Raw genomic sequence first — 12,973 nt, 5'->3', positions numbered from 1 at the left:
ATCAAAGGGGTTAATGGTACTGGGTTGTAAGCTGCCCAAGCGGTTCCTCCAATATGCTTGTGGCCTCTCTCTGACAGTCTCACAATTGCCTCCCACTGTTCCTTCAGGTCACAGTTTCCAATCCAATTTTCCACAATTTTTCACATTGGTGAATTTATCCTGATTCAAAACTTGAACTCTTCAGTCATGCTTTGTCCTTCACCGTAACTATTCTCACTTCAACTAAACTAGGATTGGTGCAGGGGCGGCACGGTGGCGCAGCGGTAGAGTTGCTGCCTCACAGCGCAGGAGACCCGGGTTCGATCCTGACTACGGGTGCTGTCTGTATAGAGTTTTTACGTTCTCCCTGTGAGCGTTGGGTTTTTGGATTCTCCTGGTTCATAAATTCATAAGCTCTCGGAGCAGAATTAGGCCATTCGCCCCATCAAGTCTACTCCGCCATTCAATCATGGCTGATCTATCTCTCCCGCTCAACCCCATTCTCCTGCCTTCTCCCCGTAACCCCTGACACCCGTACTAATGAAGAATCTGTCAATCTCCACCTTAAAAATATCCATCGACGGCCTCCACAGCCGTCTGTGGCAATGAATTCCACAGATTCACCACCCTCTGATTAAATAAATCCTATTTCCTCCAACACTCCAAAGATGTACAGGTTTGTAGGTTAATTGGCTTTGGTAAAATTGTAAATAGTCCCTAGCGTGTAGGATGGTGTTAGGATGATCGCTGGTCTGCATGGACTCAGTGGGCCGAAGGGCCTGTTTCCATGCTGTATGTCTAAAGTATGAAGCCTACAAGTGGGGCTCTGTCTCGCAGTCCTTCCATTGCCCAGGTTCATTCTGTGCTTATCGTCAGGGTGGGGGTAGTTTTGTGGAAGGGCCTCAGACTTATGCTGTCTCAGGCCTGTACTGCTATAGGCCTGGCTGGCTGTCTCTTGAATGTAAAGGGCTAATTCTAACAGGTCCATGCATCTGGGCCAGTGTGTGGGGCTACGGATAGTGAGACCAGCACTCGGCCAAATGCCCAATACACTCTGCTCAACACTTACAAATTACTTTGCACAATTTATGGTTTAAGAATTAGAATCTGGATAAATGGCATCATCTTCTTTGTTGCATTTAAGGTCACAAGGTCATCAATGATAGGAGCTGAATTAGGCCATTCGGCCCATCAAGTACTCTGCCATTCAATCATGGCTGATCTAACTCTCCCTCCTAGCCCCATTCTCCTGCCTTCTCCCCATAACCCCTGCGATACTAATGAAACACCTCAACTTAACGCCTTTAATGGAAACCCTCAGGCTGTCTTTAATCGGACCTTACTGGACTTTATCTTGTACTAAACGTTATTCCCTTTATCCTGTATCTGGACACTGTGGACAGTTTGTATACCGTCAATGCAAACTGGGGTATGTGTACCGCTTCACTTCCTGAAGTCCATGCTGACATTGAGAGAGAGGTTGTTGTCTCGACACCAGGACACTTCAGGAGGGATGAGGAGATTTTGGACAAAGTGCAGATTGGGTTTACCCACAATGATTATGGGCTCTTAGACGTAAGGAGAGGTTGGACAGACTTGGATTGTTTTGGAGATACAGCATGGAACCAGGCCCTTTGGCCCATCGAGTTCACCAAATCCAGGTAAACATTAACGCTAATAAAACAATTGGTTACTCTTGGAATACTTGGAGTTGAAGTTGCTCTATCTAATTTTGTAATTAGATGATTAGCTTTTGATTTTTGCATTCTATATCTTGCTCAGCTATTAATTTTTTAAATAGTGATGTCTCACAACTTCCCCAAGGAAGAAACTCAAGGAAAGGTTTGTCACGATGTCTTATAAGTGTAGTCAATTCAAAACTGGTTCCAGGAAACAGATCTGCATGTTAAATAACTAGGATGTCACAGAATCATACATGCCGACCAAGATGCCCCATCTAAGCTAGTCCCATTCATCTGCATTTGGCCCATGTCCCTCTCGGCCTTTCCTATCCATATGCCTATCCAAGAGTCTCTTCATTTTTTCTTTCAGCTAGGGTGGCACAGTGGTACTGCGGCACAGTTACTGCCTCACAGCGCCAGAGACCCGGGTTCGATCCTGACTACGGGTGCTGTCTGTATGGAGTTTGTACCTGCCCCCTGTGACCATGTGGGTTTTCTCCGGGTGCTCCGGTTTCCTCCCACACACCACCAAAGACATGCAGGTTTGTTAGTTAGTTGGCTTGGTATAATTGTAAATTGTCCCTAGTGTGTGTAGGATAGCGTTAAGGGCCTGTCCCACTTAGGCAATTTTTTAGGCAACTGTCAAAGAATCGTAGCGTTTTTCTGGCCGCCGCTGGAGTTTGAAATGTTCAAAACTTTTCGGCCACAGTTGCCGACCGTGGGCTTGTCGTAGCTTGTCTTCTCCTGACATAGGTGCTGTGGTAAATTGTCGAAGGTTGTCGCCAGGATGGCGCAGGTTGCCTGACAACCATTATTGTAGTCGCCGGCAGTCGCCTAAAAAATCTCTAAACTAAACTAAAGGCCAATTTAAATTTGGTAAAAGTCAGTGTCTTCGTGAAAAGTACTCTGGCTTTAAAAAAATGCCTTAAAAGAGCTACAGATAGTGTACAAAATCATGAGAGCAGTAGATCAGGAAGACACACAGTCTCTTGCCCAGAGTTGGGGAATTGAGAACCAGAGGGCAAAGGTTTAAGGTGAAGGGGGAAAGATTGAACAGGAATCTGCAGGGGTTAAGGGCCTGTCCCACTTTCACAACCTAATTCACAACCTTTTTTACTCGTGGACATTTTTCATCATGTTGAAAAAATGGCCACGACCCACCTGATGCCACGAGTACCTACGACTAGCATCATGACCTACCTACGACCTCGTGACGACCATGCTGCGAATACATGTCAAGGGCAAACTCGACAGAGGTCGTGAATTAGGTCGTGAAAGTGGGACAGGCCTTTTACTTTTTCATAGAAAGGGTGGTGGGTGTATGGAATGAGCTGCCGGAGGAGGTCGTTGAGGCAGCGACAATCCCAACGTTTAAGCAGCAATTAGACATGTACATGGATAGACACAAAAAGCTGGAGTGACTCAGCGGGCCAGTCAGCATCTCTGGAGAAAAAGGATTAGGTGATATTTTGCGTCGACCCGAAACGTCACCTTATTCTTTTCGCCAGAGATGCTGCCTGACCCGCTGAGTTACTCCAGCGTTTTGTGTCTATCTTCGGTATAAACCAGCATCTGCAGTTCCTTCCTACAGGGACATTTATTGGACAGGTTAAGAGAGATATGGGCCAAATGCAGGCAAGTGGGACTAGTGTGGATGGGTAGGAAGGAACTGCAAATGCTGGTTTACACCGAAGATAGACACAAAATGCTGGAGTAACTCAGTGGGACAGACGGCATCTCTGGAGAGAAGGAAGGGGTGACATTTCGGGTCAGGACCCTTCTTCAGACTGAGAGTCAAGGGCCTGTCCCACATAAGCGATTTTTTTCCGGCAACTGCCGGCACCATCAGAGTCGCAGCAGGTCGCCAATAATGTTGAACATGTTGAAAAGCCAGTGGCCACCAGAAAAAGGTACGACTCTGGGCAAAGCAGGTCACATATCGCGGGGTGACGCCTGTATGGTCATGACTAGTCGCCCAAAGGGTCGTACCTTTTTCTGGTCGCCACTGGATTTTCAACACGTTCAACATTTTCGGCGACCTGTTGCGACTGACGGGTGCCGGCATTCGCCGAAAAAAATCGCGTAAGCAGAACGAGGCCCTTCAGGGGAGAGGAAAACACAGAGATATGGAAGGGTAAGGTGTGAAAATGAGACATCAGAGGGGAACTGTTGTTGGTCGGTGTGGGCAGCTGGAGGAATTGTTCTACACTGTATAATTATGACTAGATACTGTTAATGGTCAGCGCTACCATGGGCTCGACTACTTTTGACAGTTTTATTGGAGGCTGGAGTTATAAAATAAAGCTTTTTTTATTGGTCTCGGGACATTGTTTAGCAGGTTGAGCTACAGAACCAATTAAGTGGTTTATTATCCTGCTTCTATTTACAAGGCCACCCATTCCAATACAGGCAATGAAAGGGTCTACCCCTGTGTTTGTACGGAAGAGTGACAAACCCCTACAGAAGCTTTCTCAAAATTGATTTTTAGTCATTGACATGTCATAGAAATGGACTCCATAACTCTGTCCCATTTACAGTAGTTGAGTTTAGTTTAGATATACGCTGCGGAAACAGGCCCTTCGGCCCACCGAGTCTGTACCGACCAGCAATCCCTGTACATTAATGCCAAGCTACACACACTAGGGACAATTTACATTTATACCAAGCCAATTAACTTACAAACCTGCACGTCTTGTGGAGTGTGGGAGGAAACCGAAGATCCCAGAGAAAACCCACGCGGTCACGGGGAGAACGTGCAAACTCCGTACAGATCGCACCCCATAGTCGGGATTAAACATAATTCTAGTACCAAATTGGTGATCAACCCTCAATCAGAATGCTAATAAATAATGTGTGTAAGAAGGAACTGCAGATGCTGGAAAATCGAAGGTACACAAAAAAGCTGGAGAAACTCAGCGGGTGTAGCAGCATCTATGGAGCGAAGGAAATAGGCAACGTTTGAAGAAGGGCTTTCGGCTCGAAACGTTGCATATTTCCTTCGCTCCATAGATGCTGCTGCACCCGCTGAGTTTCTCCAGCTTTTTTGTGTACCTGCTAATAAATAATAGCTAATAGGAGGCACAGTAGCACAGCTAGCAGAGCACCAGAGAACCAGGCTTGATCCTGACCATGGGGGTTTCTGTGTGGAGTTTGCACGTTCTCCCTGTGGCCGTGTGGGTTTCCTCCGGGTGCTTCAGTCTCCTTCTACATCCCTACGACGTTTGCAGGTTTGTAGGTTTATTGGCCCTCTGTAAATTGCCCCGAAACATCACCTATTCCTTTTCTCCAGAGATGCTGTCTGACCCGCTGAGTTACTCCAGCTTTTTGTGTCTATCTTCGGTTTAAACCAGCACCTGCAGTTCCTTCCTGCACATTAATGGTGGTTTGGTGAGCGTTTGATGGCACTGGGCCTGTACTTGCTCGAGCTCAGAAAGATGAGGGAGGACTTCATTAAAGCTTACTGAATAGTGAAAGTCCTGAATAGAATGGATGTGGAGAGAATGTTTCCACTGGTGGGAGAGTCTCGGACCAGAGGGCAGAGCTTCAGAATTAAAGGACGTACCTTTAGAAAGCAAATGTGGAGGAATTTCTTTAGTCAGAGGGTGGTGAATCTGTGCAATTCATTGCCACAGAAGGCTGTGGAGGCCAAGTCAGTGGATATTTTGAAGGCAGGGATTCAGATTCTTTATTAGTGCGGGTCTCAGGGGTTATGGGGAGAAGGCAGGAGAATGGAGTTGAGAGGAAGAGAAAGATCAGCCATGATTGAATGGTGGAGTAGACTTGATGGGCCGAATGGACTAATTATGCTCCCATGACTTTTGAACATATGAACAGATAAGTGTGAGCTGTTGCATTTTGGGAAGTCCAACCAGGGCAGGACATTGACAGTGAATGGCAGGGCCTTGGGCCCATAGAGAAGAGGGATCTCAGAGTGCAGGATCACAGTTCCCTGAAAGTTGTGTCACAGTTAGATAGAATGGCCAAGAAACATATTCAATACATTATCCTTCATCCGTCAGGGCATTGAGTACAGAAGTTGGGACGTTAGATGTATAGCTATACAAGATATTAGTGAGGTATTTAGTTCTGGCCACACTGCTTTGGGTGAATGGCATTAAGCTGGAGAAGTGCAGAGAAGATTTAAGAGGATATTGCCAGGACCTGAGGGACTGAGCTCTCGGGAGAGTTTGGGCAGGCTAGGATTATATTACTTGCGGTGCAGGAGGGTGAGAGGTAATCTTATAAAGGTGTATGATATCATGAGGGGAATAGATTGGGGTGAATTGATATGTTTGTCTGTGTCTATGTGCCTGCGATACTGTTGCAAGCAGGGTAGAGTAGGGGAATCGAAAATAAGAGGACATAGGTTTAAGGTGAGAGGGGCAAGACTTAATACAAACCTAAAGGGCAACTTTATCACTCAGAAGATGGTGGGTATGTGGAAGAGCTGCCAGAGGAGGTAGTTGATGCAGGACTTGGTCTGGTTACTGGATAATGTAGAAATACATCATGGAAACAGGCCCTTCGGCCCACGGGCGGATGTCCTGGGGGGGGATGGGGACACACGTCCCCCCATGCTATGAGAGGTGGGGGACAATCCCCCCCACGTTTTGTAATCCGGACTTTATCAGCCGCTTTCTAAGGGTTGAATCAGGCCGATCGCTGGGCCTTTCAGCGCCCGGTGCGGCTTAAAATCAAACTGCTGCGTCGAGGCGATCGAGGCTCCCGATGTTGAAGCCCCCGCCGGCTGACGAAAGCCCCCGTGAACGGGCCGATTCAAGCCCCACGATTCGGGGCGGACGAAGCTGCTGTTGCTGGAGTTCGGAGTCGGTCACCAACCAGGTCAGCTGTTACCGCACACAGGGCCCATGGCCGAAGCCTCGCACGTGTGTGCGTATGCTCGCGCGTGCACGTGTGTGTGTGTGCATGCACGCGTGCGGCTGCCAAGAAATTGTGTCCCCCTCATGTTTTGACAGCGATTTCCGTGCCTGCTTCGGCCCAGCGACCAGCAACCACCCTGTACACTAGCACTATCCCACACACTAGAGACAATTTACAATTTTTACCAAAGCCAATAAACCTAAAAAACCTGTAGGTATTTGGAGTGTGGGAGGACAGTGGAGGGGAAAAAAGCGATCACAGGAAAAACGTACAAACTCTGCACAGACAGCACCCCTAGTAAGGATCGAGCCCGGGTCTCTGGCACTGTGAGGCAGCAGCTCTACCCCTGTGCCACCGTTAAAGGTGTGGAGGCATATGGGTCCAAACGGGACAAGGCAAGTGGGACTGGTGTAGACAGCGCATCTTGGACGGCACAAACGAGTTGGGCCAAAGGGTCTGTTTCTGTGCTGTGGGTCGATGACTAATTACTCACTTGCAATCTGTCTGAGTCTCTGAACAGAGAGGAGTTACTCAAATAGCAAACAAGTATCACAGTGTGATAAATATGACGGAAGTAGTCGTCAGTGAAATGGGTGACAGAGATTGCATTGCACAATGTTTGTCCTGGATATGTGTGCGCTGCTCCTGTAGGCACGTTTCCAGCTGAAGTTAACCCTGCTTTCTTTGTTACTGCAAGAGGTAATGCCTTCGAATGACGAACAAGAGATTTGTTAATCACAAACAACAAAGGTTACAATAACTGAACAACATAATGAAAGGTGTCCTCACCTTCCACCCCATCAGGCATCACATACAACAGATTATCCTTTAGAGAATGGGGGTTCCCCTCTTCTACCATAGATGGGGCTCTCACCAGGGTCTCTTCTATACCTCGTGACTCTGCTCTCACTCCCCATCCCCCCCACTCATAACAAGGGCAGAGTCCCCCTAGTCCTCACCTTCCACCCTACCAGCCGTCACATACAACAAATAGTCCTCCAACATTTTCGCCACCTCCAACGGGATCCCACCACTGGCCACATCTTCCCATCTCCTCCCCTGTCTGCTTTCCGCAGAGACCGCTCCCTCCGTAACTCCCTGGTAAATTCGTCCCTTCCCACCCCCTCTCTGGGAACTTTCCCTTGCAACCGCAGGAAATGCTACACTTGTCGCTTTACCTCCCCCCTTGACTCCATTCAAGGACCCAAGCAGTCTTTCCAGGTGCGGCAGAGGTTCACCTGCACCTCCTCCAACCTCATCTATTGCATCCACTGCTCTAGGTGTCAGCTGCTCTACATCGGTGAGACCAAGCGCAGGCTTGGCGATCGTTTCGCCCAACACCCCCGCTCGGTTCGCATTAACCAACCTGATCTCCCGGTGGCTCAGCACTTCAACTCCCCCTCCCATTCCCAATCCGACCTTTCTTTTTTTTTTTTTTTTTTTTTTTTTTCTTTTTTTTTTATTAGAAGTACGGTAAATTACAATAACACACAACACATATATCTTAATACATTTTTTGTACCGCTTCATTTTTTTTTTTTTAAAGCTTTAAGAAAAAAATAGAAGTAAGGAAAGTAAAGAAGGTGCGCAAGAGTTGTGAAGTGCAAGAGAGTGTTGGGAAAAGAAAGCCCCTTAGAAAAGAAGTTAGAGAAGGAAGTAAAGTAAGAAAGTAGACCCTAGAAAAGAAAGAAAAAGAAAATAAGGACAATCGCTCTATTATAACATTAAACTCCGCAGAAAGACTACCAACCAAGTCTGTTTTTGTTGTTTTACCTCCAAATGCCAGGTCCTGATACCATTTATTTATTTATTTATTTAAAAAATTACTATTGCACCTCATGCTTGTAATAGGTCCATAAACGTAGACCACGTCTTTTGGAATTGGTTTGCTTTACCTGCTAAGAGGAATCTCATCTCTTCCAGATGTAATGTTTCAAACATATTTGATGTCCACATTTTTATTGTTGGTGTGGGCGCATTTTTCCAGAATTTAAGTATGAGCTTTTTTCCCATTATTAGCCCGTAATTGAGTAAATTCTTCTGATACACGTTTAATTCAGGGATACCTTCCGATATCCCAAAAATGATCCATTCTGGTTTTGGTACCAGTTTTATTTTAATTAATTTTGAAAAAATATCAAATATTCCATGCCAGAATTTTTGGATTTTTGTACAAAAAACAAAAGAATGCGCTATGGTAGATTCTTGACACAGACATTTATCACAGATTGGTGAAACATTAGGAAAGATTTTATTTAATTTAGTTTTTGAATAATATAGTCTATGTAATGTTTTGAATTGGATAAGCGTATGTCGTACATTGATCGAGCATTTATGCACCTGTAGTAAATGATTATCCCAGCTCTCTTTTGAAATTTTTATAGCTAATTCTTGTTCCCAGTCTCTTCTAATTCCATCTGTTGTGGGTATTTCTATGTTTAAAATGATATTATATAAGTACGATATTAAGTTAGCTGATTCCGCCTTTGTCTTCATTGCTTCATCCAGTAAGTCGGAAGGCATATTATGATAGTCTTTTGTGTATTTTTTCAAATAATCACAAATTTGAAGATATTTAAAATATTGGTTATTTTTCAAATTATATTTCAGTTGTAGTTGTTGAAATGATAGTAATTTTCCCACTTCATACAGATCTTCGAGCGTTTTGATTCCCATTCTTTCCCATTGTATAAATGATTTGTCTATGATTGATGGTTTAAACGATGGGTTATTGGCTATTGGTATTGAGAGAGATAGGTTTCTCTCTCAACATCTTTCCTATTACATGGTGCCCAGACCAGAATACAAGTGTAAAATTCCAGTAAAGTCCGATTAAAGATAGTCCAAGGGTCTCCAATTAGGTAGATAGTAGGTCACGACACCTCTCTAGTTGATGGTAGGGTGGTTCAGTTGCCTGACAACAGCTGAGAAGAAACGTTCCTGAATCTGGAGGTGTGTGTTTTAACACTTCTGTCCCTCTTGCCTGATGGGAGAGGAGAGAAGAGGGAATGACTGAGTCCCATTTGTGGGGGGAAGCCATTTAGAACGGAGACGAGGAAACACTTTTTCACACAGAGAGTTGTGAGTCAGTGGAATTCTCTGCCTCAGAGGGCGGTGGAGGCCGGTTCTCTGGATACTTTCAAGAGAGAGCTGGATAGGGCTCTTAAAGATAGCGGAGTCAGGGGATATGGGGAGAAGGCAGGAACGGGGTACTGATTGGGGATGATCAGCCATGATCACAATGAATGACGGTGCTGGCTCAAAGGGCCGAATGGCCTACTCCAGCACCTATTGTCTATTGTTTATTGTCCATTGACTTGAACACCAAAATATCAGCTGACATTGTAGTCTGGGTTAAGCTGAGGACCCATCTTGCCACAGAAGGCTGTGGAGGCCATGTCAATGGATATGTTTAAAGCAGAGATAGATAGATTCTTCAATAGTGCGGGTGTCAGGAGTTATTGGGAGAAGGCAGGAGAATGGGGTTGAGAGGGAGAGATAGATCAGCCATGAATGAATGACGGAGTAGGCTTGATGGGCCGAATGGCCTGATTCTGCTTCTGTCATTTCCTGAGAACCTCTCTCATGGGCAAGTGACATTTGCCCTTTCCTGAATGAACGTTCCTCTAAGTTCTGGCTAATATTTACTACTGAAGTCTAAACCAAAATGTCCAGTCATATTGCCGTTTGTGGGATCTTGCTGTGCAATGGCAGCCGGACTTCAGCGCTAACTCCACGAGCAGCGCTCAAAATTGTCCTGGGGAGGGGGAGCGTTTTGTACCAATGCACGCTCTTTCATTCCCGCACACGGGGTTGGTGCAACGGAAATGCAGTTTTTGTTGATGCCCATCCATGTTTTTTTGTTACATTTATTTCTCTATTTTTGTTTGTCTTTCTTTTCTTCCTCCCCCATTTCCTCCCCTTTCTTCCCTCCTAGGCCACCCGCTGCCCGGCATCTTCCTTCATGAAGGAAGTCAAGGTGCTCTTGGCTATGATCATCTCCACAACCATCAGTGCCCCACCATGGCCAGCTGGCAGGAGATGCTGTTCAGTCAGGGTGAGCCAGGAGGTAGTGCTTTTATCTTCTCACGCCTCACTAACAAAACTCGCCCAGCCAGCCCGAGGCATCTCCGGGGCTAAATCTCAGCTGGGGAGCCTCTCCACCCCAACCCCCTCTCCCCCATCCTCACTGTCAACTGAGAGACTCCCCATCTACTCACATAAGCCACAGTGAAAGGCCTGGATAGAGCAGATGTGGGGAGGATGGTTCCACTAGTGGGAGAGTCTAGCACCAGAGGTCACAGTCTCAGAATTAAAGAACGGTCCTTTAGGAAGGCGATGAGGAGGAATTTCTTTAGTCAGAGGGTGGTGAATCTGTGGAATTCATCGCCACAGGAGGTTGTGGAGGCCAAGTCAATGGATATTGTTAAAGCAGATATTCGTGATCAGTGTGGGTGTCAGGGTTTATGGGGAGAAGGCAAGAGAATGGAGTTAGGAAGGAGAGATAGATCAGCCATGATTGAATGGCGGAGGAGACTAGATGGGCCGAATGGCCTCATTCTGCTTTCACTTATGAAAGAGCAGTCCTGGCTTGAACTCCTGTTTGTTCAGGAACGCAGGGCTTAAAGCAACTCACTGAACAGGCAGAATCATGTTCTTGTGACAATTCTGCACGTTACATTAAATTACTATTAAAACACAAAGTACTAGTTTAGTTTAGTTTAGTTTAGAGATACAGCATGGAAACAGGCCCTTCGACCCACCGAGTCTGCGCCAACCAGTGATCCCGCACACTAACACTATCCTACACACACTAGGGACAATTTACAATTTTACCAAAGCCAATTAACCTTTAAACCTGCATGTCTTTGGAGTGTGGGAGGAAACTGGAGCACCCCTGGATATTCCACGCAGGTCACGGGGAGAACATACAAACCCCGTACAGACTGCACCATTAGTCGGGATCGAACCCGGGTCCCTGGCGCCGTGAGGCAGCAACTCTACCGCTGTGCTGCCCACATATGCTATAACACCAGGATTTTAAGCGCTCAACCGAGAAAACTAAGCCCAAAACCAAAGTAGTATCTAAACTGCTGATACACACATGCTGCAGGACAATAACTAACTCCATATGTAATAATAAGCTGTGTACATGCTAACATCAAAACTAATCAGTGTGAATGCAAGTATATCATTGTGGTTATCAAGTGGGCCCCTCCCTTCACTGGTGTTGGTTGAGTTAGGCCCACCACACATCAGGAAGCCTCAACTGTCCCAGAACCACCCCCTCAATACCTGCTCTCACCCCCTATGCCAACACTATCTACTAAATAACGGAAATTAGAGGCGATTAGTTCACTCCAGCAAATGCTAAACACTCACACCCTGTCTTACACTTATCCTAACCTATCACTAAATAATCATAGTGCCACATAACGGCTATCTGTTCTTAGGCCCCAGCACCAAGTTAGTTCATATTACGTTGGGCTAGTTCGTACTATATGTTAGTTATATGGGGCGGCACAGTGGCGCAGTTGGTAGAGCTGCTGCCTCACAGCGGCAGAGTCCCCGGTTCGATCCTGACCTCGGGTGCTGTCTGTGTGGAGTTTGCACGTTCTCCCTGTGACTGCATGGGTTTCCTCCTGGGTGCTCCACACATCCAAAAGATGTGTAGGTTTGTAGGTTAATTGGACCTCTGTAAATTTTCCCCCAATGTGTAAGAGTGAATGAGAAAGTAGAATAACACAGCACTAGTGTGGACGTGTGATCGATGGTCGGCATTGACTTGATGGGCCAAAGGGCCTGTTTCCAAGCTGTATCTCTATGCTATTAATGTGATGCTACAGATATATTTTAATCAGATTGCCAACTAACCCTTGAGATATCCATGCAGAATCTATTTGGCCTGGTAGGCATAACAGACTACAAAAATAATCCAAACCAATTTAAGTACTGGCTGGAAAGATACAGCGCGGATACAGGCCCTTTGGCCCGCCGAGTCCGTGCCGACCAGTGATCCCCGCCCACTAACACTATCCTACACACTAGGGTCAATTTTACATTCATACCCAGCCCATTTACCTACAGACTTGTATGTCTTTGGAGTGTGGAAGGAAACCGAAGATCCCGGGGGGAAAAAAGGCATGCAGGTCACAGGGAGAAGGTACAGACAGCACCTGTAGTCAGGATTGAACCCGGGTCCCTGGTGCTGTAAGGCAGCAACTCTACCGCTGCACCACCGTGCCACACTTCCCATTTCAGCCCAGGTTATTGAGTGGGTCAAGAGAGAAGATAGCGGGATTCTTGGGGAAGTGCGTTTGCATCTTCTCTAGCCACAGGTGAGGTCCCAGAGCACCGGAGACTAGCTCATGTTGTTCCATTATTTAAGACGGGAAGTAGAGAGGATGCAGGGAATTCTAGGCCGGCAGCCG

At 46.3% G+C, this 12,973-nt stretch overlaps 1 protein-coding gene across 6 annotated transcripts in view; it reads left to right on the top strand.

Moving 5' to 3' along the window:
- The window catches only part of hnf1b (HNF1 homeobox B), a 135,312-nt gene that overhangs the window by 74,995 nt on the left and 47,344 nt on the right, over positions 1-12,973 (top strand). For 2 of the 6 annotated variants that reach the window (XM_033045599.1, XM_033045598.1), the window contains exon 5: positions 10,480-10,599. The exons of the other annotated variants lie outside the window; for them this stretch is intronic. In XM_033045599.1, coding sequence (XP_032901490.1) covers positions 10,480-10,599 — 120 coding nt within the window. The remainder of the gene's footprint in view (positions 1-10,479; positions 10,600-12,973) is intronic. 6 annotated transcript variants of the gene reach the window in all.

Source organism: Amblyraja radiata, chromosome 28, assembly GCF_010909765.2.
Source record: "Amblyraja radiata isolate CabotCenter1 chromosome 28, sAmbRad1.1.pri, whole genome shotgun sequence".
NCBI classification, from domain to species: Eukaryota; Metazoa; Chordata; class Chondrichthyes; order Rajiformes; family Rajidae; genus Amblyraja; species Amblyraja radiata.
This window is presented reverse-complemented; position numbering and strand designations above follow the sequence as displayed.